Consider the following 27,512-nt stretch of genomic DNA (forward strand, 5'->3'; position numbering starts at 1 on the left):
ACAACTTAATCATTCTATCAAAGTAAATAAAGACGATTATAATGCTTGTTAAAGAAGTCATTGGATACATTTTATTTTCATCCACACCTAAATGCCTTTCGTGCATGCAGAAATTTTGAAGAATATGGCTTTTCATGTGGCAAAATTGATACGTCTGACCACTTTTGACACTTTTAATGGTTCAATTCAAAGGCTGAGTGACACTTCATGTAATAATTATGCTCTGTAAATTATATTTCATTGTACACTTTTAATATCAACAAGAACTGTTGAAGGACAGCAACGCTCGACTATTCAACAGGCCTTGTCACTAAACAAGTTAAAAGAATCAAAACCAAAAGTCGTAAAAAGGGACACAACTCTTGAGAAAAAGCAAAATGCAGTGCAAATTGGATCCACATAAAAATCTCAACCATGTGGATTGGGACATACAGTTGAGTACATCAAGTCCACCTATTTTTCGAACAGTTGAGCTTATATGTTTCTTAGATAGGATACCTGGATGATGATTATGATGATTATGATGATGATGATGGCAATGACAGTCCTGAGACAATGAAGATGCAAGACTTTTTTATGAAGATTATGCAATGATGATGCTGATGGGGAACAATGAATGTGATACAACGACAAATATATTAATAATGATGAAGAGGACACTGCCGAAATACATTCTAAAGCTGTCAAAAATCCATGCAAATGTTACTTTCGATACTAAGTTTCTACGTTTACCTGAACATAGAGGCTTGAAGAATGACTAGAAGGTACATGTGAGGTAGAGTGGTGTTTGCCCGTCGGCAATCCAATATGACTAGATCCTGTTTTTGTGTGATGGTGTCTGCTAGAATGTGCCGCGGGCCGGCTGTGTCTCTGCGGCAACATAAGCTGTTCTACTGTCACTGGTGTACACACTCCACGATGAATAGCACCACAAGGGGACATAACTCCATTCACAGAAACATCCCCGAAATCACAAGTTTGGCAATGATGCAATGCTCGTCGCCATTTTAATTCAATTCTACTACTGTAATACAGCGTTACTTTCGAGTGGACGTACTTTATACAGGCTCCACTATTTGTTTTAACTTCGCTCATTTTTACGATGTTATTGTTATGATTGATATTATTCCTGATGTTGTTTTTCAGTTTTACTCCATTTTTGATAAAGCCTACTGGTAATTTAACCGGCGGCGACTCGAAAATCACTTCCTCCTTCATTAACATTTTGAAGCAATTAATGTTCAATTAAAAAATTTTAAAAGTTCAATTTAAACCGACCTTGTGTAGCTCACAGCTGTAACGTTCGTTACATATCTGTCACTGTACTGGTCAAATCCGTGGGATCAATGTTTAAATATCTTGTGGTAAATATCTAATCAATTCATCCATTTAATCTGAAGAGTCCAATGCCATGATCTACTTTAAGAAACTGTAAATAAAGAGTCCATTTTATCTATTTAAATATATCCTCATCAATACATTGATTAAATTTTAAAATTCTCCACAAAAAAAAAATCAAATCACACCTGAACAGGTCACAATCTATATAGAACCAATTCTAGATTTTCTATACTCAAGCAAACCTGTTAATTAACTTGAAATTAGAAATGCCAAACTAAATATCTAACTGACCCATATAGAGATAAAAATCACAAATAAATCTAAAAATTCCAAAATAACATAGCCACAAATTAAATCGGAGATAATTTCATGATAATCTCCCAAATTTTAATAAAAATCCAACTATGACATCCAAAAGTTAATTTAACTATTTATTCATGAGCATATCCGACAATTTACATACGGACATATCTATTAATCATTACCTAGTCAATTATCAGCGTATACTTATGACAAATATTTAATCCAAATCACCTTACAATAGAATCACCCACTTAATCAAATAATCATCTCTGCGTCTACATTCCCGATTTACTCTAGCACGTAAACTATTGTACCATTTATTGTACGAATTTACTCCAGCACGCAAATCTTTAAACTGACAGCCTAATCCAAAAGAATCTGATCCGTCTAAATCCAAATTACTCCGACAACTCCTTAAAACCACAAGTAGAAGAAAAAACATTTAAATCCAAGTAGCGGCTGCTTTAAGTGAGTTAAAAAATACCGTAAACAGACGTATTTTATCAAATAGTAGATAAAAACAAATTATGTCTCAAGTCTTATCAAACAAGATAAACAAACAATTTGAAAACAGCATGAACAAAATTATTATCCAAATATAGGTATACCTCACATTAACCCTTACCCTGCTAAATTTCTATAATGAACTTGTCCATCTTTCAATTTGGATAGTACCATTAACTGTTAAAAGGGGTGCTTACCAAAAAGAAACCGACTAATTGCCAACAGTGCAGACCATGATCAGACTGCACGGATGTGCAGGCTGATCTTGGTCTGCACTGGTCGCAAAGGCAGAATCACTTGACGCCAGCTGGCTAAGGGTTAAAAAAACAACCATGATTGATTAAATCCCAATCACTCAAAATGTTCCGTAAATCTAAAAAAAAAGTTTAACCTAGTAGTTTGAGCGTAAAAGAATACAAAAACAACCAAAATATTAATAAAGAAAATATCCAAAATAAAGCGGAAAGAAAATTAAACTTAAAATTTATCAAGTAAGATGAACAAACAAACAAAATCAGAAGCATTTGAATTTGAAATTAAAACTGCACAATCCAAACACTGATACACCATACGTTTTGAAAAAAATCTTTAAAATCACCTTTTGTGTATCACAAATAAAGAAACCACTTTTTTTATAAGGACAGATAAATCACAAAATGGTACATGATTAATTACTCTATAAATTCCAAATGCACTCGGTTATAAATACTACATGACTAATGCCGAAAGATGAAAAGTATGAAAGCATATAGTACATTCATTTATATTAAAAATATTCAAAGAATGTTATATTTCATGTACAAACTTTTCAACGTTATCATGCATTAAACTCAAACTGGAGAAAACATGGAAATCGACTCCATCCACCCACACCTTGGCAAAGATTAGCATGGCATTTTACATGATTTTATAGGGGATGAAAGATTCATGAATGTTGCTAATAAAATGCTATCATGAAAAATTGAAGGTGCATCTTTCCGATCATGAAAACCATGAAAAAATAAATCTGTGTCTCAGAAAGATAGTTGCTATGGTAATGTTTGCAGGTTAATATCCCAGAAAATGAATATTACTATAAAATTGTTTATTTTAGAGTTTGATTTCTCTCCAAAGGCTGAGGATTTATTCAGTTTTTACACTTTTAGCTTGCAAAATACATATGCTTTATACTTTATGTCCTAGCCCTTACCCTGCTAAATTTCTGCAATAAACTTGTCCATCTTCCAATTTGGACAGTACCATTTACTGTTAAAAGGGGTGCTTACCAATAAGATACTGACTGAATGGCGAACAGTGCAGATCATGATCAGACTGCACGGATGTGCAGACTGATCATGATCTACACTGGTCGCAATGGCAGAATCGGTCGTGTCCAGCATTATAAGGGTTAAGGGTGAAACAGAGAGTTCTAAACTGAACCTGAACTCTACATACTGCTGGCCAAGTGGTTAAGGTAGCTAACCAAAGTGGATTCCAAACCTTGCTTCAATTAAACTGGGGTGTAAAATACCTTATGTGAGCAAGCCATCCAGTTCTGTAGTACTACACAGGTGCCCTACTATGCCTAAAAGCCAGATTGAGACCTGGGGTCATTTGGAGCTGTGGAAAAATGCCATAGTTATGACCTCTAGAACCCAACAAAAAGCCAAATACACACACCAGATACATGTATGTTCTAACTTTTAATTAACATTAACTTGAAGTGATATCCCCATCCGCCCCCTCCGCCTTGCCTCCATATTCCCATAAGATAAGTCTGGAATTTGATCTGTAATCATGTATAATTGAAATTTTTGATTTAGCTTAGCTGTATGTTCATTTCAAGACATAAGCAGTACTTAATTAAACATAAAACCTACTTCATATTAAAGGGTTGGATACATTTTAAGCAAAGGTGCAGGCAACTGTGTGGAAATATTGGTCATACTGAGTTCCGGATGTCAAGTATTCCACAATCTCAATGATACGGAGTCAAGTGCTCCATTCCCAACCCACCCCTACCACTTACTAGTTTAGGTATGTAGGATTACCAAGATGAACTTAAAGTTACAGAACATTTTCTGGTCAGTCAATGATATCATTATCAAGTGAAAATGTGAAATTAATTATAACCTAGACATGATACAAAATATCTATTTAAAAAAAAAAAAAAAAATTGGGTAGCCATTACAAAAACGAGCCTAGGCACAAAAATTCCCCAGGTTACAACAGAGATTTGTACCTGAACATACAGTGTTTTTATCTAAAAAGTACCCTCACAGGTGTATCTAATCAGATAGCAAAAGTATTCTACTGCCTTTTTTTCCTGCAAAGAAAACAGATGTTAGCTGTAATGTATGGTTTCACGTTAATTCACCTTGTTATGTAATTTGTCAGACTAGAGACCTCCTGACCTTTTGCTCTTAAAAATTGTATGAGTGCTTAAACTGCTTTTAGAGCACATATGTTTTTGTTAATTAAGAATATAAATCAAATTTAACAAAACGCAAAATTAAAAGTCTCAAAAGCCTGCCGTATTATATCTAAAAAAAGCCCTCTAAAAGAAAATGCCAACTTCCTCATGCCCGGCAAAATTCTGGTCTGTACAATTCTTCCTAAATTGCAGAATATTCCAGTTACAAGCACTAAATCAGTATCCCTTGCCAATCCTCTAAAACATCTTGCCAACAAGAATATAATTTCCGGCAGCTAAAAAAAGTGTGAAAAAAATTATGCATATTTACGTTAATGAAATGTCAGCATTGGATTTGATTATATCTTGTTCAGAACTTATTTAAATTACCCTATTTTGCAGCATTTTGTTAAATAACCAATATGACAGAATAATAATAATATTTTGTCACCTCAGTGCAGGAAGTGAATACATTTAAAGGCACTGACCTCCAGATTTCGGCTAAAAATGATCTTTCACTTAAATTGGTCATATTATGAACATTAGAATATGAGATTTTGTTTCTTATAAGCTATCTTAAAAATGCCAAATCAAGAAAACAAAGATGCCAGCATCTAGAACAAGGCAGTCTGAAAGACAGCTAAATCCCCCGCCACTGCTATGGATAGTGAAAGGGTAAAACCTTTGATTTTAGCTGTGACCTTGACCTTGAACTGACATGGCTGACTCATGAATTCTGCACAACGTCTTGATGAGGTGATCACTTGACCAAAGTTTCATGAAAATCCTTCAAGGGGTTTAGGAGATACAGAGCTGAAACCTTTGACCTTTAGTTGTGACCTTGACCTTGAGTTAACATGGCTGACTCATGAGTTCTTGATGAGGTGATCATTTGACCCAAGTTTGATGAAAATCCTTCAAGGGGTTAAGGAGATACAGAGTGGACACCAAATGGAAGGCTCAAACCTTCGACCCTTAGTTGTGACCTTGACCTTGAGCTGGCATGGTTGACTCATAATTTCTGCACATCGTTCTGATGAGGTAATCATTTGACCCAAGTTTTATAAAATTCCTTCAAGGGGTTTAGGAGATATAGAGCGGACACGAAATGGAAGGCTCAAACCTTTGACCTTGAGTTGTGACCTTGACCTTGAGCCGACATGGCTGACTCATAAGTTCTGCACATCGCCTTGATGAGGTGATCATTTAACCCAAGTTTGATGAAAATCCTTCAAGGGGTTTAGGAGATATAGAGCGGACACAAAATGGAAGGTTCAAACCTTTGACCCTAAGTTGTGACCTTGACCTTAAGCCGGCATGGCTGACTCATGGGTTCTGCACATCGTCTTGATGAGGTGATCATTTGACCCAAGTTTTATAAAATTCCTTCAAGGGGTTTAGGAGATATAGAGCGGACACAAAATGGCAGGCTCAAACCTTTGACCTTGAGTTGTGACCTTGACCTTGAACCGACAAGGCTGACTCATGGGTTCTGCACATTGTCTGGATGAGGTGATCATTTGACCCAAGTTTCATGAAAATCCTTCAAGGGGTTTAGGAGATATGGACCGGACACGATTTTGTTACGGACAGAAGGACGGAAAGACGGAAGGACGGAAAGACGGAAGGACGGACGCGCAGACCATTCCTATAATCCCTCCGCCACGGCGGGGGATTAATAAAACCTGGGCTGCCGCAGCAATAAAACCTTTTCCACAGTCTTTACTAAACCGCTATGGAGGATTAAGTATTAAAGTGTTAATAGGTATTTATAATTAAACTGTTTACCTTAATTAAAGCATTACAAAGGTTTTTTTAATTATCATTGTAAAAGTCAGCAAAAACAACTAACTCCCATGTGTTTCCATAACATATATAGTGACTAAGTCTGTCAGTAATTAAGTTTCAAAGCTTTCTTAAAGCAATAATTTTCTGATACCTAATTTTTCATTTTTTTGTTGTTGTAGGTCTGGAGGCCAGTGCCTTTAACATAAACAAGAGCTGTCACCATTAGTGACAAATGCCCCCAAAGCAACCCTTGGGATTTGATGAACATTTGTGTTAGGGTTAGGGTGAGTGACCTTGACCTTGACCTGAGAGACCTGGGTCATAAGCGCAACCCACCTTCTCAATATGGTTTTGCATTTGTGTCAAATTATTTTCAAATCCCCCTATGAATGTTGATTTGTTACAGCGCGGACATGAATTTACACAGATGGACGGACAGTGGGATTTTAATATGACCACATTCGGGGGTATAAAAAAAGCACATATCAACTTTTTTTTAAAAAATAGTTTCAATTGCTGTATATGTTATGAACCGTAAAGAAGTAAATCCTTACCAAATAATGCAGAAACAAACCAAGTCAAGTGCATAATTAAGTACACTTAGTGTAATACTGGTACAACAATTTAACCTTCTTAATAATGGTAGTTATGAAACAATCTTATCATATTTATTTATTTAAAGACAAGTGTTCAAAGTCAGCGTGATAAAATTTTGGTAAAATTGGTTGAAATTACAGTTTTTACAATCAAATAATCGTCGACAATTGTCGCATATAACATTTTTATCTTCCTGTGATAGGTCGGTCATTGTGGCTCTGCGTGATCAGATTTTATTATTGCCTATCATTGACATAACAAAAAGACTGTTTCATTTAACTAGTTTATACTAATTCATTTTAGGTCTATTGTGAAGCAAGTTCTACAACTTATATTAATCACTATCGACACCTCATTCCTGATGGAATCCATCGCTACGAGGGTATGAGAGAAGAGGCTCTTTTTTAATGCTGAGCACCAAGCAAGTGAGCTACTGCATATGGTACCATTTTTCACGTCATTGGTCTGACGTGGCCAGGGATCGAACCCACGACCTTCTGCACTCGAAGCGGACGCTCTACCACTAGGCTATCAAGGCAGTTTCATTGTTCATGTTTTAAAGATATCCAATGTCAGTCTTTCACCGAAATATTTTATCTTTAGCATGTTTAGATATTTACTTCAATTTAAATGTAGTAAATCCACACTAAATATCACTTAACGGAATATAATAAATTAATGATGTATGTAGAGCTAAATTCATTATTAAATGTCATGGTGTAACAGTCGTTTGCTAAAAGGACTTCCAGTTTTTTTACTGGTAGTACACATTTATAGCTATATATATTGTGTAGTATTTCAGACTTAATGCAAAGTACTGCTAATACATTTGTAAACTTTATGTTTATATAAACTAAATGCAGTAATTTGGGTTTGGTATACCTTTAACATAATTATGCACTGATTAACAATGACCACTATCTTCATTAATTACAATTACAAAAACAGCTAGACCTGGCATACTATCCAACACTTATACTAACATGATTTTTTTCCCTTATATACTATTCCAGTACACTAAACATTTTCTATAAACTTTTAAAACTTTAGATTTCCTAACATTAACATTGCTTTTTTTCTTCCTTTTTCATTTCTAATCCCAGAGTTAAACAAATTATTCATTTCCTGAAGTTCCTGTAATAAACAACCGCCACATTTGATAACAATACACTAATTATATTCTTGTTTTATGAATAATTATAATATATCACCAGCTACGTATAATGCTCTATTAAACAGTAGCAAAAAAGAACGGAAGACCGGCTTATCATGAAAATGGCACAAACGGATTAATCGGAAAGTGCAATTCATTTCATACATTATTTCCTGTGTTATTACAAGTAGCAACCAATGTCGAAAAAAATAGGACCATTTTTTTAAAGCACCTCTCAAGTACAAGTATATGTAAAATTTTATTCGCTACACATAACACATAACATAACAAATACTCTTACATTATATTCATAATTTTGCAAGAAGTAATGCCAATAAACACATTACTACAAGTGGAAAATATTTATGCCTACAATCTGTCTTTCTGCCGAGTTCTGCTTTCTCTTTAACAATAGCATCAAAAAGGCCAAACAAATGTCTTGAATTCACCCTAAACCAGTTGAATTCAACAAATTTTATAATATCATCGACAGATAAGAAAACTCTTTAATCATGGTCAGGATCATATTTATTTTCAATGAAATGAAATTTTTTATTTAGTATTGAGTGCTTTAATTTAAATTTGTCTCGCATTAATTTAATTCTTAAAACATATCGGGAGTAAAATCAGCTGTAAACATTTATCTGACGGATCAATCAAGTAATCGATGGATCAATCAGAGAAATCAATCGTAAAAATCCAAGTGACACATAACACCAGGAGACGTTTTGCTTATCTTTGCTCTACGCTAAAGCCGGATTAACTTTAATCTTTTTCAATTCCTAATGTGTGAAAATATACTTAAATAACGAATTACAACACTTGGTGATCCCCAAGGAATGTCTATATTCGAAAGTATTACTGAACTTTGAGTAGTAAGAAGGCACTTAAAATGTTGGAGACATGACATGTTGAGATGACTGCAAGGTATGAAATATATCTATGGAACGGTATACCATATTTATAAAATGTCTCCCTAACTTCACTATATTATTTTTTTTTACAGTAACTGCTACTCTTCTTCATCTTTTGATAAAACTTGGTATATATTTTAAGATCCTAACAATGGGAGTTCTGCATATTATTAAACCTATTCCTATTTTTGTGACCATACAGGGATCTCTCCTGTGAAAATCCCTCAGATATAATTAAATCAGCACTTTGTTCCAAAATTCCCCACCCATTGCCCTAAACATTACAGCCAGTCTGTGGAACCAAAGTATATTTCACCTTCCACTGATATGGCACCATGGCACTGGGGGTAGGTAAACTTCAATTATGCTGACCTTGATGTTACAGAAATGAAACCTTTGTTAACAATAGCTTTATTTTTGGAACATGCATTAACAGAAGTGAATATGTTATTACAGAAAATTCCCAGTATGATCTATCCATCCATCCAATGACAAACCTCCTCAAGAACCCTCAAATTTGATCACTATCCTTCAATTCTATCTGGCTATAAAGTCAACTGTCAGTAAGCAGACCCTATGCAGTAATAAACGAAATAAACTACGCAAAAAACTGAAACTGAAAACTATGTTTAGATCCGTTTGAAAAACTGATTTGCCTAGTGATACCAACATACATAGACAAAATTTCAATGCTTCTGATTAAAATGATAATCTGCGAACTATCAGAAGCTTTTTGCAGCTTACTTCATCAATTTTGACCATGAAATGACAAAGTTATTGCAAATTATTTTTTTTAATTACCTCCCCTGTTCTGCCACCTGCCATCACCTTTCAATTCCATGTGCAAAAAAGCACTAACAATAATTAAAATGTGCTATAGACAATAATAAACTAGAAAATGCTTTTGTAAAAAAGCGCATGTCTCCCCCAATGCAAAGTCCTATAGGCACGAAGTCAATAGACACTGATGGTTGGCTGCAATAGGGATCATCTACTTGGCATGTCCAGTCATCCCGCAAAATTTCAACACTTGTGGCCTAGTGGTTCTCAAGTCACTGTTCAGGCTCCTGTGACCTTGACCTTTGATCAAGTGACCTCAAAATAAATAGGGGTCATCTACTCTGCATGTCCAATAATCCTATGAAGTTTCAACATTGTAGGTCAAGTGGTTCTCAAGTTATTTCCAAAAAATGATTTTACATGAACAGGCCACTGTGACCTTGACCTTTATTGGACTGACCCCAAAATCAATAGGGGTCATCTACACTGCATGTTCAATCATCCTATGAAGTTTCAACATTCTGGGTCAAGTGGTTCTCAAGTTATTGATCGGAACTGGTTATCAATGTTCAGGCCCGTGACCTTGCCCTTTAACGGAGTGACCCCAAAATCAATAAGGGTCATTTACTCTGCATGAACAATCATCCTATGAAGTTTCAACATTCTGGGTCGAGAGGTTCTCAAGTTATTGACTGGAAATGGTTTTCCATGTTCAGGCCCCTGTGGCCTTGACCTTTAACAGAGTGACCCTAAAATCGTTACGGTTCATCTACTCTGCATGACCAATCATCCTACGAAGTTTCATCATTCTGGGTCAAGTGGTTCTCAAGTTACTGACCGGAAATGGTTTTCAATGTTCGGGCCCCTGTGACCTTGACCTTTAATGGAGTGACCCCAAAATCGATAGGGGTCATCTAATTTGCATGTACAATCATCCTATGAAGTTTCAACATTCTGGGTCAAGTGGTTCTCTAGTTATTGATCAGAAATGGTTTTCAATGTTCAGGCCCCTGTGACCTTGACCTTTGACGGAGTGACCCCAAAAACAATAGGGGTCATCTACTCATCATGATCAATCATCCTATGAAGTTTCAACATTCTGGGTCAAGTGGTTCTCTAGTTATTGATCGGAAATGGTTTTCAATGTTCAGGCCCCTGTGACCTTGACCTTTGACGGAGTGACCCCAAAATCAATAGGGGTCATCTACTCTTCATGACCAATCATCCTATGAAGTTTCAACATTCTGGGTCAAGTGGTTCTCTAGTTATTGATCGGAAATGGTTTTCAATGTTCAGGCCCCTGTGACCTTGACCTTTGACAGAGTGACCCCAAAATCAATAGGGGTCATCTACTCTTCATGACCAATCATCCTATGAAGTTTCAACATTCTGGGTCAAGTGGTTCTCTAGTTATTGATCGGAAATGGTTTTCAATGTTCAGGCCCCTGTGACCTTGACCTTTGACAGAGTGACCCCAAAAACAATAGGGGTCTTCTACTCCAGCAGCCCTACAACCCTATGAAGTTTGAAGGTTCTAGGTCAAATGGTTCTCCAGTTATTGCTCAGAAATGAAGTGTGACGTACGGAAGGACGGACAGATGGACAGACAGGGCAAAAACAATATCACTCCTGGGGGAGACATAATTACATTAACTTAAACTCCTTAAACAGCAAATGTAAGAGATACCTTTAACATTTTGTCAAGAATCCGAACAAGGACTTCAAGGTGAGTTGTCTCCCTTGATTTTCTACTTTGATATGGCTGTACTATGAGAATTCAGTATTTTTCAATGTATCCCCCTAGTCAAGCCAGGAAAACATGCAGCAAGGGGTGATTCCTATATACAATCTACCCCAAACCTCAGAAGCGTAACACACACAGATATTACTTAAATCTGAACATAACTCATACCACTCCACATACGAATCTAAACATAGAAGAGTAATTTGATTTTATTAACCTTTAGCCTGCTGGCCGCAAGTGGTTTTGCCTTTGCGACCAGTGCAGTCCAAGATCAGCCTGCATGTCCATGCAGACTGATCATGGTATGCCCTGTTTGCTATTCAGTCAAAAAAATTTCAGTGAACACTCCTCTGAATAATAAGTGGTATTATCCAAACTGAATGATGGACCAGTCCATTTTAGAAAATTAGCAGGGTAAAGGTTAATTAAAGCTTTTCACCTCTACAGTAGCAACTCACTAAAAACAACAAACTGCATGGAAGTTCACAACAAACTCCGCATATCAAAATGAATCCATTCTTAATAGACTCGGAAGAACAACAACAACCGTTATCAACCTTGAAAAAGCTGTTACTCAAACGTAAGTACATCAATACTACAAAGCTTTTATTCAAGACTTCAAATGCAATATTTCCTGTTGATTATCCCAGAATCGCATTTTTATTCAATTTCACAACTCACAACAATGCAAACTCGAGACATTCTTCGAATCTTTAAAATTCCAAAACAACTTGACATTATTAATCCATTGAAAGAGATTATGAGAATATTTACACAAGATTCCTCCAACTTCCGAAATATTTCTACCTCTAAGTCAGAGAGGTACACACTGTTGTAATCTATAAAGCTGAAAACATCCGGAGGTACCTTTTAGTTACCTTTACAACTAATTCGGCAGATGTGTGTGTACAGGTAGAATATACTCTGGCAGAAGTATTGCACAGAAATCTCAGGAAATTTCTCCTGAGCTACAGTTCTAGGGAAAATGGCTGCTAACTTAATTATCAAATATTGCATAAACTGTAGACCCATTGCCTATCCTCTGAGAGAGAAATATGAAACAAATATTATGTAGATCAAATTTGTATTGTATTTCAAAATTGTCCTGGCTTTGTCCTTACACTGACTCTATTTAATCAAGTAAGTCTAATTGGAGGCCTGGAGACAGTAGGTGTCGAGACAGTCAACAATAATATTGTTCATAAATTTTTGGAATACTGAACTAATTTCCAGATGTAGTCGCTTTAACCCTTAGTCTGCTGGCGGCAAGTGATTCTGCCTTTGCGATCAGTGCAGACCATGACCAGCCTGCATAAATGGTACTGCCCAAACTGAATGACACACCAGTCCATTTTAGAAATTTAGCAGGGTAAAGGTTAACTGTCACCTGCCAATGCTGAGATTCGGTCTGAATAGAGTATCTGGGACTAGATAACATGAATACAGAATAAAAGCAGCCTATTTCTAAAATTTTGCTACAACGGTCAAAAGCCAAAGCCTGATTGTCAGCCTTTTTCTAAAATTTTGCTATAACGGTCAAAGCCAAAGCCTGGTTTTCATTTCATGACTGGAACATACACATCAGATTTTCCAGGTAAGTTAACACAGAACTGCTAATTAGATTGCCTTCAGCAGAGAGCTTTTTTCTGCCTGGTTAACTCTGATAATGTTTGAGCACCTCTGTTAATCTAATCATAATAAACTTCGAAAAATTTCGTGGAAAATTTCACTTGGAGCATCTGTATTTACCACACTCCTGTAAAACTGAAGAGCACATGGCATCATTCTTAATTGCGGAACACTTGAAGAACTTGTTAAAACACTCTTTTTTTATACAAAATTTAATAAGATTGAAAAATAAAACCGCAGCAAATGTCAGAACTTCTAAAGAACAAAAATGTAGTTCAAAACTTCCACTTTATGATACGTTGTATACTGAATTAGAAATTTACTGGGGAGGGAGAGGGGGAGGGGACTGCAGTGAGAGCAATGGCATAACTACCGTTACGCACTATACACATGTGCGTATAATTTTTTGTCAAAGTACAACCCTAAAAAGCAGCCAGACTGCACCAAAATTTAATGAAGTCAATATTTCCAAAAATTTCCGGGGGAGACCCACCGGCTGGAGGGAGACACCCTCTCCAACACCCACCCCCTTTTCAGTGCGTATAATTCATATCACCCTGGGTACGCCCCTGGGGAGGGAGGAGGGGTTGGGAACACAAACAACAAATATTCTGACCAGATCTCCATCACAGCTGAACCAAATTTTAGAATATGTGACCAACTACAATCAGACATTGTTCGTGAGCAAATTGCAAACCAAATTTCATAGAATGCAACAAAGGGAAAGCTACTCGACTATCCATTGCCATATGAGATGCACCATGAGAAAACCAACATAGCGCATCCGTGCAGTCTGGTCAGGATCCATGCTGTTCGCTAATGGTTTCTCTAATTGCAATAGGCTTTGAAAGCGAACAGCGTGGATCCTGACCAGACTGTGCGGATGCAAATGCACTATGTTGGTTTTCTCATGGTGCGGCTCAATTATATCTATATATCCTTGATAAAATCATGATCTGATAAACAATTTAAGCTTGATCTGTATCTAATGACATAAAACAGAATATCCATGTATATACTTATCAGTTATTTATCACAAATCTGATTATCATAGAATAACATTAGTTATTATCATTTTGCTTAAACACTCACTTTTCCTATCACAAAATTATCACCAACTATCCCAAGATAAATTTACTCCAAAAGCTGTAAAAGCAGGAAAAAAAAACGCAAAGTAAACATGCACTAAACAACAGTTCCCAATAAACAACATTGTTTGTATCATTGGCTAATTAATACTGACAAGGTTAATTGGAAGTCAATGCATAAATTAAATAATGAATAGATGAAAATGTCAACTCAGGACCCTAGACGTATTGAAACTATGACAGCCCAATAAACTACAGGTGTCACACATCACATAAATTGTCAACCTTTAAACTGGAAAAAAAAACTGAATTAACCTGCAGTTATCTAACACCACATTTTAAACTTCCAAACAGTATGTCAAAATACACCAAACTGAAGAAGAAAAAAAAAAACAGTTTAAAAACTTTCCACTTTTTTCAAGGGGTTATAAATTTATACATCTCGTAAGTTTCAAAAACTCAAGTACATAATATAAATATTTTATTGTATAAAAAGGGCCATAATCCACATACTTCATGAATGTTCAAGCATACTCTTAAACAACTTGATCTTAATAATAATAATAATAAAGACTAATAAATCATACTAGACACAATTTCTTATATTTTATATATGATTATTTTATTTGATCTCAAGTAGATAGAATAGGTCAAGTTCAAACTTTCAAAACAATTACTGATAACTGAAACTGGCTGATAGGCCATATATTTCTACAAAGCCAGTAGGACGAGCCTTGACAAATTATCTTTTCTTCTACCAACAATGACCAAAAAGTCAACTTCACCATCTAATGAATAAGCTACATACACAGTCAACATCATACATTAATTTTGACCACCTGTATTAAGCAACTTTTTCATACAGTGGCATCTTTAGATCTTACCCCAATGTTTTTGCTATATAAATTCATCCTACAAAATGACTTTCATTATGTGACCAGTTACAATGTAAAATTGACCTAAGCAGGTAAAATTGTCAGCTCAAGTATCTATAAATCTTGAACCTTGGCGGCAAGTGATTCTGCTTTTGCTACCAGTGCAGACCGAGATCGGCCTGAACATCTGTGCAGGCCGATCATGGTCTGCACAGTTCGCTATTCAGTCAGTGAATTTTCAGGGAACACTCCTTTGAATAATAAATGGTATTGCTCAAATTAAACAACAGACCAATCTATTTTAGAAATTTTGCAGGTTTAAGGTGAAACAACCGTCTTATTGCAAATAATTGCAATTAACAGTCAAGCAGAAAAAACAGTTGCCATGGTGGTCTGAGTAGGTGGGCTGCCAGAAGTGTTTTACTCCTTTAATAAAACAAACCATCAAGTTTGTCACTTTGATGTGCAGTTTAAAACATATCACTGTTTTTCTAAATTAACAAATTCACTGAAACCATTATTAAGAGACCATTTTTGGTGGTCCCTAAAAACAGTCACAATGTCCACTGTATGGCAAAGTACAACAGATTTTACTGAAAGGATCTTTCACAATTTTTTTTAATGGATCCATGTTTTTTAATTCTGATTAACAAACGTACAGACAAACTGGGACTGCTATCAACTCTTAAAGAAATCTTTATTTCAAAATATCAAGAAACTCAAAATTTGCCCATACGTAAACTATCATTGGATCATTTCTTTTGACCTTGGACTATATTTCTTTTTTCTTCAGGCCAAATAGACATGTAGGCGAATTATGATAACTATCAGTGTCACTTCCTATACATTTATCAAACTGCATCAATATGTAAACTGTCTTCATTCAGATATACAAGCCAAACAATCTACGGAACAAGCAAAAACTTGGCAGAATAGCACCTGATTCCTCGTGTAGAATAATTGCATTGGCACTACATCAACCCCATAATTGAAACAACCTTCCCCGAACACACAAGTTCTGTTTATACTCTGGCTTTTTTAAAAAGAAAGTTTTACCCAACAAAATGTAGGTCTGATATATTGCCAATAATTTTGTACTGATTGTATTTAATTTCAAAAAAAAATATAGTTCCTTGCTGCTGTAGTAATGAAGACATGAAAATGTTGATTCTTCTTTTGGCCCTACTTCTGCTGTAATACCAAACTCTCCACTGAACACTGCAGCATTCAATCCACAATGGACCCCATTTAAAGCCAGAGATTTTGGGTGTTTAGGTAGCTTATAATAGGTAAAATCAAAGGCCTGAAGGGCCTGAGAGTCGGCTAATGATTATAGTCTACCAGTTTCAGTTTGGTTTTAGTTTTTTCCCCAACTGAACAGAGATTTTGTTACAATAGATGAAATGGACATTCAGTCGATGCCTAGTAAAACTTTGATTGGCATTATACAAGTATTTAAACCCAATATATTTCTCTAAAATTGAAGAGTGGTTCGCAAAAATAAAAATGTTGAAAGTACAAACTACAATTTGACAGGTGACACTAAGATACTGCCCATGACTATAAATATTTTTCCAGTAAACATTTGCCTCCGGCATTACCAAAACAGGCAATTATCGGCTGGTATATATTCGCACATGATAAAATTTGAATATGAAAATTTATATATTGAAATTTTATAGCGCGGATTGCCACATACAATTTGTAACGGATGGACGAAAGAACTGTTCAGATATTTTACAGATAAGGGGCCTGGCAATAACCGTGTCACACGCTAGGTATTGTTCAATCATATTAAAAGGGATGTGAATTTAAAGTATACTTACTTTTGCATTTAAAGATATGTAAATGTTGCTGAGTGTCAATATATAGTGTCATGAATGTTTACACTGACAGGAAAATTTCGCATTCGAAACTAAGAGAAGTTACTCGGACTAGCTACCAATTTCGGAAAAGATAACCAATATTAATAAATGCAGTTCTTTTTTAGTTAAATCCATCATTTATTCTATTTCAGACCTGTTAACCCCTTCAAAACCATGTCAGTAGTCCCCAAGTCTATGTACTTTCAATTATCCGTTTTGATTCATGTAGACAGACAGGCCCAGACTGGGCTGAAAAAATGTTTGAGCCATTTTCACGTGGTCGGTAGCAGGGTGGGTTTGGGGAGGGGTGTTCCTTCCCGCTTTGAACTGCAGTCAGATTTTGAAATGGGCATTGTGGCAGGTGGTAAAAGGGCAAATGTATCAAACTGTAAAGTGGCAATATGGGGGGAGGGTGTGGGAGGATACCCCCTCCTGCAATTAGGGTTTGGGGTATCACCACAAGGAAATTTTGAAAATGTAGACCCTTGATACAGCCTTTGTTGCGATTTCTAACAGAAAATTTTATGTTTCAATTTCTAAATATTACCTCTAGATTCTATTTAGTATTACAATATTCAAAGTATGAATGACTGTCACTTCATAAGTAAATTCTAGAATCATTTCTGTTACAATAATATCTATCATGTCTGTTACTTTAATGTTTAAATTTCATAACACAGCTCGATATTTACCCAAAATATTATATCCGGATATGATTACACTTTCTTTTATACCGCCAAAAGCTCCAGTTTCAACAATATGTTTTACAAATTGTGATGATATGAAGACAGTTTAGCAGCAATTGGCAGTATCTGACCTTGAAGTTTACGGTGAAATTATTTAAATCATTTCATAAAAAAAATTGTTTCGTTTCGTCAAAGCACTCTAACATAGACGATCTACTTTCGATTTCAAAAACTACAAGAAAATACAATTTAATGTTTCGCCGATTTGTTTATTTCTCGAAAAATAAGAATTAAAATCATTTTAATATCTGTAGTAACTAAACAAACCAGTAAGAGCTTCTTCTTCCGATAATTTATCCGTTTACTGACTGCAAAATTCATGTGTGTGTGTGTAGAAACCCACGCAAAGTTTATAGAAATCATACGATGCGTGTATACGTTCAATGTGGGAGAATTAAGGCTGATCGGGATCGGCTATGTTACCTAACGCAGCCAGACGATTCAGATTTTGTTTTTAAAAAAGCATTGTGTGCATTTCTGTAATTTTATATACGTTTTTATACGCTTAGAAATTATTAGACATGCGTATTTGCATTATTTCTATACGTAATTTACGCTAATACGCATCTTATCTGGAGCCCTGTCCAGGAACTATTTTTTGTCTTTCGCTGGATGTTACGCAAGCTTTGTAAGCCTGCGCAATTCATAAAATGCACATTTATGCTTAATGAGTTACATTCGAGTATTGCACAATTACAAGTCATAAATATGACAGATTATATCGTATATTGGTCATAGCAAAGGGAATTCACACAACTTAACTTCATTCATGCAGTGAACTGTTTAAAGTTTGAGAAATCTAATGGAACTACATCCCTTCACTGTGTTATTTGGTCCATTTAGACTTAGAGAATCGCTGGATAGCAAGGACTCGTCAAAACGATTTCATCGTTTAGCCGACTCAAAAATAGCTGTTTGTAAATCACACACATATTCCCACATCCTCTCTAACCTGATTGGCCATCAAGAGGTAATTTCTTGCGTAATTTTCAATCTAAACTGTGATCTGACCTTGAACTTTTCTAATGTCTCTAAAAGCAATGATTGTTTACATGAAATCCTTGGGGGAACTTTGACATCTCCAGTTACTGAGCAGAAATATCACTGTGACCTTCACCTAGATAATCTTCTGACCCCTAAAACAATAGCAGTCACCTAGTACTGTCACTGATGACATGTAAACAACCTATAATGTTTGACCACTGTAGGCCAAAATGTCCTTTAATTATTGATCAGAGGCCAAAATTTATGCTCTACAAACAACCAGACGCACCTAGTAACATGGGGAAAAGGGACATAAAATTACATGTAGAGCTAATAAGCAATGCTAAGAAAGTTAATTTTTCTGTACTAAACACATAAATCCAATAAATATTAAATAGGTGCAAAACAACTTCCTGATAATCATTTCTTTTTTGCTGGAGTTTATCTTCCTTTGATCTTCTGAACTCTCTTAATTAGTATGGAACATCAGCTCACATGAGGAACTATAAGAGGGGTGTTGTTTCTATATTTTTTTCTGTACCTGGTGACCCTTCCATCTAAATTGTTGGAAGGGAAGTAACTCAAACTGGCAACTTGATAGTTTAAACAATTGTTATCTTCCTTGCTAGCAGCTAAAAGCTATATGGGTATGAAGGTAGTAATTTGCCATAGCTCTATCGGTATGAAGGTAGTAATTTGCCAGATATTCCTCTATGGTCCACTGGAATGTAGTCCACAGTGCCATTTACCAGCTAAGTAAGGCCATTTTCATGCCAGATATAAGCTTTATTGATGCTCCATTGTAAAGCGGAATGTCTGCAGATGATTTTAAGCTATGTTACATGTTTCCAAGTTTGTGCAGAAGCTGCTAGGTAAAATGAAAGTGAAAGTAAATGTTTCCTGATGTCCACCTACACAATGTTACATTTTAATCACTTGTCTCAGTCACGTGACAATGGTTATTATGGTTTCATTATATTTACAGCAGTGAACGAACGAAAAAATGAATGAAAGATTAAATGACCCTATTTTACACAAATGAATAAAGAAGGTATGAATGAATGAATGAATGAATGGATGGGCATTTGAAAGGAGCGGGAACCAAACATGTGAATTACACAAACCAACAAAAAATGAAAGAAACCAAACTATCTGAACTGATTTACTTTATCAGTTTTTGCTTCAAATATCTCTAAATTTTACTTTCAAAGGCTAAAAAATGTTTAAATCTTTTGAAAAATTAGCCACAACACTACATGGTATGCCAAATATCGTATAATTTATGTATTATCAGTTAGGGGGCATAATGTGTTGGTTTATAATGTGGCTGCCATATTTTCTGTTAAGAATCCAGATTATGGAACTTTAATGGCATTTGTTTCACTTGGGAGTCAATTTCTACCCTAGTTTACACATGGACAAGTGGATTTGTGTCCCAGAGTACTACAGACTGCCTGAAATTTACAACTGCCCTGGTTTTACTACAGCACCACTCAGTCTGAATGAAATGCCTTGTGTCTGAAGTAAAATTTACCTATCACATTTCAGACGGACAGAAAGAAACTAACCTTTGAATTGCCATTTCCACCTCTATGGTTGTTTTTGGTTGTGAGAGGTCGTCTTGGACTTCTAGGACTAGGTAATTTACTTGAAGACATGGGAGGCGATCCGGGTCTAACTCTTGGTGACTGAGCTTTATTACCTCCCTTGGGTGCCGAAGCACCCGGGTAGGTGGCAGTTAAAGGTTCGCCATGCAGTAACTGCCGCAGGTTTTCTCTCAGCATGGTCTGTGTATCGGACTCGCTGATCCATCGCAGAAACAGCTCATCTACCTTTAACTTTAAAACAGGTTTCAGTGCCATCCTACAGCTGTATGAGATCTTCTATCAGTCACATACTTTCATCTAAAAAATAAACAAGATGTTAACAGTCTGTGAAACATATTATACCACTACTGAAGACCTCTATCTACTTTTTCAGTCTTCTAAAGCCATAATGTGACCTTAATCTTTGACATAAAAAAACGCAAAACACATGATTTTCAAAAGCTCATAATGCCTTTTGTTTATTATTATAATGTAGCTGCAATCTTTTTGGTTTATATGAGCATAACATATATATCAATGCCTTGTTAAATCCTATTCCAGTAACTGTAACTTACTGTTTTCACAAATATTTGTCAATTGTTTGATCTCTGCGGAAACTAGAGCTATCATCCCCCAATGTGGATGATGATGTGAGACAACAGTTTAAGTTTGTCAGAGTCATCCATTAAATAACAGAGGTAGCGTGAAAGTGCATCAAAACATTAACCAGAATTTCTATGAATAAAATGGGCATAATTTAACCCTTACCCTGCTAAATTTCTATAATGAACTTGTCCATCTTTCAATCTGGACAATACCATTAACTGCTAAAAGGGGTGCTTACCAAAAAGATACTGAATGAATGGAGAACAGTGCAGATCATAATCAGACTGCACGGATGTGCAGGCTGATCATGATCTACACTGGTCGCAATGGCAGAATCAATCGTGTCCAGCATGGTAAGGGTATAGTGTTTCCTGCAGGCCTTTTTAACATGGCGCAGCGCCATGCCCCGTTTGAAGTGCCGCCAAGCTGCCCTTTAAACCGCCCGTTTGCGCCACGTGCCCTTTTATTCTATGAAGCTTGTATATTTATCTTGACAAGTGCCCTTTCAAAACCAGTCTGGAAAGCCAATGTCCGCGGGCCATGTTCCGTGTATTGTACTGTCAATTAGCGGCTGTGATCAACAGGTCGACACGTGGGAGCATCAACCGTGAATGAACCTGATTAAGAACTGACAGGATTATGCAATCAATTACTGTTTTATGATAGTTTAAATGGGAACAGTAGATGAAAATTTGTTTGTTTTTAGCACGTCGACGGTGAAGCAACATGTAGCCATTTTAGGGAAGATATGATTGAAACGGTTTAAACGATAATTATTTTTAAAGGTTGTAATCATTTAAAATGTAGATTGATTATCGCACATTTTCGATGCGCTAATTAGGCCTTTAAAAATAAAATATTGAAGGTTTGCCGATCGCCGACCAACCCATGAAAATTGACCAGACTCAAAATATTTTATATCGATTTTATCTACAAGATTTATTTTATTCCTTTACGTATATCATTTATAAAAATAATAAGATAAACGTTTAAGCTTTAGAATGATACCAGTTTCATTAAAATCGACCGATGCCTTGATTTGTAATATTACGAAGCACATTCATGACGCGCCGATGCAGAAGTCGTCGCCATCTTAAAAATTTGAAAACGTACATCGGTATGAAAATAACCCATAACTTAGCGATTAAGTTATAAAAACTGATCGAGATTTAAATGAATAAACTAAAAATGCAAGGCTCTAGTTTTGTTTTTGTAAATAATTTGTCAATATGATTTTATAAGGCCGAAATTTAAGATGTAAGTGCACAGCCGCATGCGTCAAGCAAGCCGAAATTTTGAGTTATTACTCGCAATGAACCATTGGTAAGCACATTTATGTTTATATTACTGAATAATGTGTGATTAGACGGAAAAAAAAACAGATTCATAGTCAGTCACTGTATGTATCGCAAAAACAGCCGAGCAACGGGGGAGTGATAAAAATAGTGGCAGACGATCTAATCTAGCAAATTTCACAGCATATACTTTTTACGTCGCATTCAACTTTCGTTTTCGCATGCCCAAAACACTAGCAAAATATAACTTTCCGACTCGACCTGTCCTCTAAATCTTACTGGCAAGGAAGAACAATGGGTTTAATCAGCAATATAGGTACAAAGTCATTGATTACATGTAGATTTGACGAACTGCCTATTCTCTTAACGTAAATCAGTGGTGAAATGATATGATTGACAAAATAAAGTTGCGCACCGATAGTTGTTCAATAAAACTTGTTGCTTATTAATTATCACCTGAAATCTGTCTCTGAAAATGCAAGCTAACACTTCATGAGGGTAACAGAATAAAAATGTTTGAAAGAATGAATCATCAGTGTCATCTTTAAACAAAAGAAAGGAAAGCACTTTCACAACATGCCACGGTAGGCATTATAAAGAATACTACAAAATATCTATCCCATATCTGAGATATGAAAGATTCTCAAATTCAATGAGAAAATAGTATGTAAAATGATGCCGACAAGCGTTCTTGGACGAATGCCCTTTCAATGCCAAACCGCGCATTAAAAGTGCCCCTTTTCAAGGGAAGCACCATGCCCCTTTAAGAGTCTGCAGGAAACACTAGGGTAAAGGGTTATTTCTGCCAGAATAATGCACCTTGAGTCATATGATGTGGATGATGTTGTGGAACAACTATTAACAAAAAAATTAACAAACAAAAAAATCAAACTGAAACTAGAGATGCTTTTGAGAAAAGCGCATGTCTCCCACAGCTGCCTTGTTTCTCTGGATGGGCTAGACGAGTGGATCCAATCATGGCCTAGACGACTGGATCCAATCAGTAATTCAAGGGCCATAATTCAAAAGTGCCTAGGCGGATTTGGCTAGTTATCGAACTTGGCCGAGGTCTTATGGTCAAACACATTTTTTTCAAGTTAAGTGAAGATCGGCTGAGAAATGTTCGACTTAGAGTGAAGACAAGTTTTGTGACAGACACACACAGACTGGAATAAATCAATATGTCTCCCATACCACTGTGTGGTGGGAGATATAAGATGCTTTTGAAAAAAGCGCATGTCTCCCTTGTTTCTCTGGATGGGCTAGACGAGTGGATCCAATCATGGCCTAGACGACCGGATTCAATCAGTAATTCAAGGGCCATAATTCAAAATGCCTAGGCAGATTTGGCTAGTTATCGAACTTGGCCGAGGTCTTATGGTCAAACACATTTTATTCAAGTTTAGTGAAGATCGCATCAGAAAGGTTCGACTCAGAGTGCGGACAAGGTTTGTGACAGACACACACACAGACAGGAGTAAATCAATATGTCACCCACACCACTGTGTGGTAGGAGAAATAATTCTAAGTATAAAGGAGGCATATTAATGAAATATTGGTACCAGAGTTTGTTTATAAATACTAATTTGTTTCAGCTCATGATGAAAGCTTGAAGCTTATTGGAACCACTCTTGAGTCCGCTTCCAGGAAAAACCAGTACTGGTGTCATATGAGGTCATGGTTGTGACCCTAGTGGGGCTCAAACCTACGACCCCTGGATTGAGCGGCCAACATCTTATCCACTAGAACCCTTAAGGGGAGCAGTGGACTAGTGGTTATCAAATTCATTTAGTAATTACAATGATAGAGTATAAGTGTATCAAAGTAATTTTCGAAAGTTGATTTTGGTTTTACAATGCACCAACACAGTACAGGTTACATGGTGGCAAACTGGACTAAAAAGTTTGGTTTCAGTTCTCATTTACACCAAAATAAAAGTATGCACTGTTGAATCAAATGAACAGGGATATAAACTATTGCTATTTTTATTTAGGGGCCCAGACTGTCAAAAACAGATGTTTAACATTAGGTATATGGGCATTTTCTCCAAATATTTAGGGCCATGGGCTACTGGGCCCCTGCTAATTTATATCTCTGAATGAAGAATATTTGTACAACAGTTACAGCCCTTGTGTCATATGATACTGGTGATGAGGAGTATCTAAAGTCTGAAGCAAATCCATCAAGTAATCGAGATAAAGTGAAATTGCATCAAAATTTTAATTTTAAAATTCTGTAAGGGATGACTATATACATCTAAATGTATTCTATTTGTACACCAATTAAAAACCTGATAACTACATTTAAGTTTGGCATCTTGGATGTTTTGATATTTGTAGGAACTGCCTAGACTCACTGATTTATGGCATGTTGATGCAGACAGTTCCGAAGGAGAAACATGGCAGGAAAGAAGCCACATTAATACGCAGATTTTCTTCACGTTTTTCCTGCTTCTTTAATCTGCAAGTACCGACTGAAAATCTGTATCATGCCTTCCTCTAACAAGTTAACAACCCCCTGTAAGGGTGTGCCTTTACAGTTATTTTGCTTAGCAACTTATTTGTGATTTATTGAATTACAATAATATAAACATAATATGAAAAGTAAGAAACACAGCATTAAGGTAATAATAATTAAGCAATTCGTTAAGTTATACATGTAGTTTTCTATGGATTCCACTTGTTTGGTAATGAACCTTAAGCCTGCTTGCGGCAAGTGATTCTGCCTTTGCGACCAGTGCAGACCAAGATCAGCGACCAGTGCAGACCAAGATCAGCGACCAGTGCAGGCTGATTATGGTCTGCACTGTTTTCTATTCTGTCTGTAAATTTTCAGTGAACACCCCTTCCAATAATAAATAGTGTTGCCAAAATTGAATGATGGACCGATTCATTGTAGAAATTCAGCAGGGTAAAGGTTAATCAATAAATATTAGTTTACAGGGCTCCAGATAACTTTTTTTGGCCGATGAGTATTAACTCATCATAATTTTTATGAATGAGTAAAATAGTAAAATCTGAAATTTACTTGGAGTACTGATTTTTCTCCTGAAAATTTGTAAATGTGAAAAAAAAAAGAAAACGGTTTTATAACATATAATATTTATTAATTTATAATTTGGCTTAAAACACCGCTAATGAATCCAACAGAATACTGGTACTCAATTTAGCTTTAAATAATTATGTTTCAATGATTGTTCTTGTTGGTCTAAAGATGCATAGAGTGTTTGTTCACTTTTACAATCTTAGAAAGAGACGTTTTGTTGTTTACACCACACCAGAGGTTGATATTTTAAATCGACACTGCTTTAAAATACACTACCGTACCATCAATATTGTTTCCCAACTATTTGATTTACAAATGCATTGGGTATATAATATAGTTTAACTTATAAAGTACCATTCAATGCATGTGTATGTTCTGTGCGGGAGAATTAATGCTGACCGTGCTTTGTTACGTAAAGCTTTTAGATGATTCAGATTTTGTTTAAATACGCTAGTAAAAAGTCATTGCAGGAGTTTTTGTAATTCTTATACGTTTTTATACCCTTAAAAATGATTGCACATGCGTATACGCATTATTTCAAAGCGTAATTTACGCTAATACACATCTTATCTGGAGCCCTGGTTTATATGAAAATCCAGTATGGGTCTTAGCAATATCACACTCTTTGCGATGTTGTTTCAATACCTTAAAGACTGAATATGATGCTAATAAAGTCTTTAAATTGTGATATGCCATATGCCAAAAATAGAAACACCTTTGACACATCCTTCGTTTAGCATTGAACTAAATGGTATGCAATTTAATCAAGTAAAATGTACCCAAAAAATATCCTTTCAGATTTGGGAAAGAAAGGCATATTTAGTTGACATCGAGGAAATTAGAGAGTATTTTAAAGGGGAGAAAACTGAGAATCGTCAATACTGCACTTCTGTGTGGAACTAAGTTCGACTCTAGTAATTATCAGTTAATCCATCATATGTTATTTCAGTGGTCTGCAGCCTTACATGTTACCAAGTTGCAGGGGTGTGGAAGTTCTAAATTTTTCCACTTGTCCACGTACAGGTTGTGCTGAAAAATCTACTTCTCCAAAGACTAAATCTACTTGTCCACAGAAAAAATAAATAAAACAACTTCAAGGTGTTTTGTTAATTTATCTAGTCTTATGTACTCATATTTGGACATGCATGAAATGCGCTTTGAAGACAGCTGATGTGCATTTAATGCATCTTCTCCAGGGTTAGACACTAACTTATCTGAACAAGGTTCCCAAAGGAATCTCTACTTTTTAAATCTGGGGATCCTCCTCAGGCTTTGGGATCCCTCATAATATGATATATAACAAGAGCACAGCCTTTCATGTGCTGACACTCATCTGATTTTTTTTTGTGTAATAGAAATATTGTCCTACCCATGATTTTCTAAGTCCAAAAAGGGCCATCATTATTGCAAAAAGCAGGATAGAGTTATGTTTCTTGATGTACAGTGTCCACTTACGATGGTGAAAAACTGTTACAAGTTTTAAAGCAATAGCTTTGATAGTTTATGAGAAATATTGACTTAAACATAATACTCAACCAAGAAAATGATTCAAAAGGGGCAATAATTATTGCAAAAAGCAGGATGGAGTTATGTTGCTTGCTGTACAGGGTCAGCTTATGATGGTGAACAAGTGTTGCAAGTTTCAAAGCAATAGCTTTGATAGTTTAAGAGAAAAAGTTGACCTAAACATAAAACTTAACCAAGAAATCTGATATTTTCTAAGTCCAAAAGGGGCCATAAATCTTGCAAAAAGCAGGATGGAGTTATGTTTCTTACTCTACAGGGTCAACTAATGATGGTGAACAAGTATTGCAAGTTTTAAAGCAATAGCTTTGATAGTTTAGGATAAAAGCTGACCTAAACATAAAACTTAACCAAGAAAACTGATTTTCTAAGTCCAAAAGGGGCCATAAATCTTGCAAAAAGCAAGATGGAGTTATGTTTCTTGATGTACAGGGTCTGCTTATGATGGTGAACAAGTATTCCAAGTTTCAAAGCAATAGCTTTGATAGTTTAGGAGAAAAGTTGACCTAAACATAAAACTTAACCAAGAAATCTGATATTTTCTAAGTACAAAAGGGGCCATAAATCTTGCAAAAAGCAAAATGGAGTTATGTTTCTTGCTATACAGGGTCAGCTTATGATGGTGAACAAGTATTCCAAGTTTCAAAGCAATAGCTTTGATAGTTTAGGAGAAAAGCTGACCTAAACATAAAACTTAACCAGGCAACGCCGACGCCGACAACCGCTCAAGTGATGACAATAACTCATCATTTT

At 35.8% G+C, this 27,512-nt stretch overlaps 1 protein-coding gene across 8 annotated transcripts in view; it reads right to left on the bottom strand.

Annotated features, from left to right (window-relative positions):
* LOC123555040 (serine/threonine-protein phosphatase 2A regulatory subunit B'' subunit beta-like) overlaps positions 1-27,512 on the bottom strand; it is a 77,992-nt gene that overhangs the window by 45,842 nt on the left and 4,638 nt on the right. For 3 of the 8 annotated variants that reach the window (XM_053547519.1, XM_053547525.1, XM_053547526.1), the window contains exons 1-2: positions 12,291-12,436; positions 733-1,429 (exon numbers count right to left, since the gene is read on the bottom strand). In XM_053547519.1, the coding sequence (XP_053403494.1) occupies positions 733-1,224 (492 nt within the window). In that variant the 5' untranslated portion in view covers positions 1,225-1,429; positions 12,291-12,436. Of the gene's footprint in view, positions 1-732; positions 1,430-1,826; positions 2,105-7,908; positions 8,055-12,290; positions 12,437-20,271; positions 20,608-27,512 lie in introns of those variants that run through there. The other 5 variants (XM_053547524.1, XM_053547523.1, XM_053547522.1 and 2 more) reach the window with 5 other exon arrangements.

The sequence above is a fragment of the Mercenaria mercenaria genome, chromosome 7 (assembly GCF_021730395.1).
Source record: "Mercenaria mercenaria strain notata chromosome 7, MADL_Memer_1, whole genome shotgun sequence".
NCBI classification, from domain to species: domain Eukaryota; kingdom Metazoa; phylum Mollusca; class Bivalvia; order Venerida; family Veneridae; genus Mercenaria; species Mercenaria mercenaria.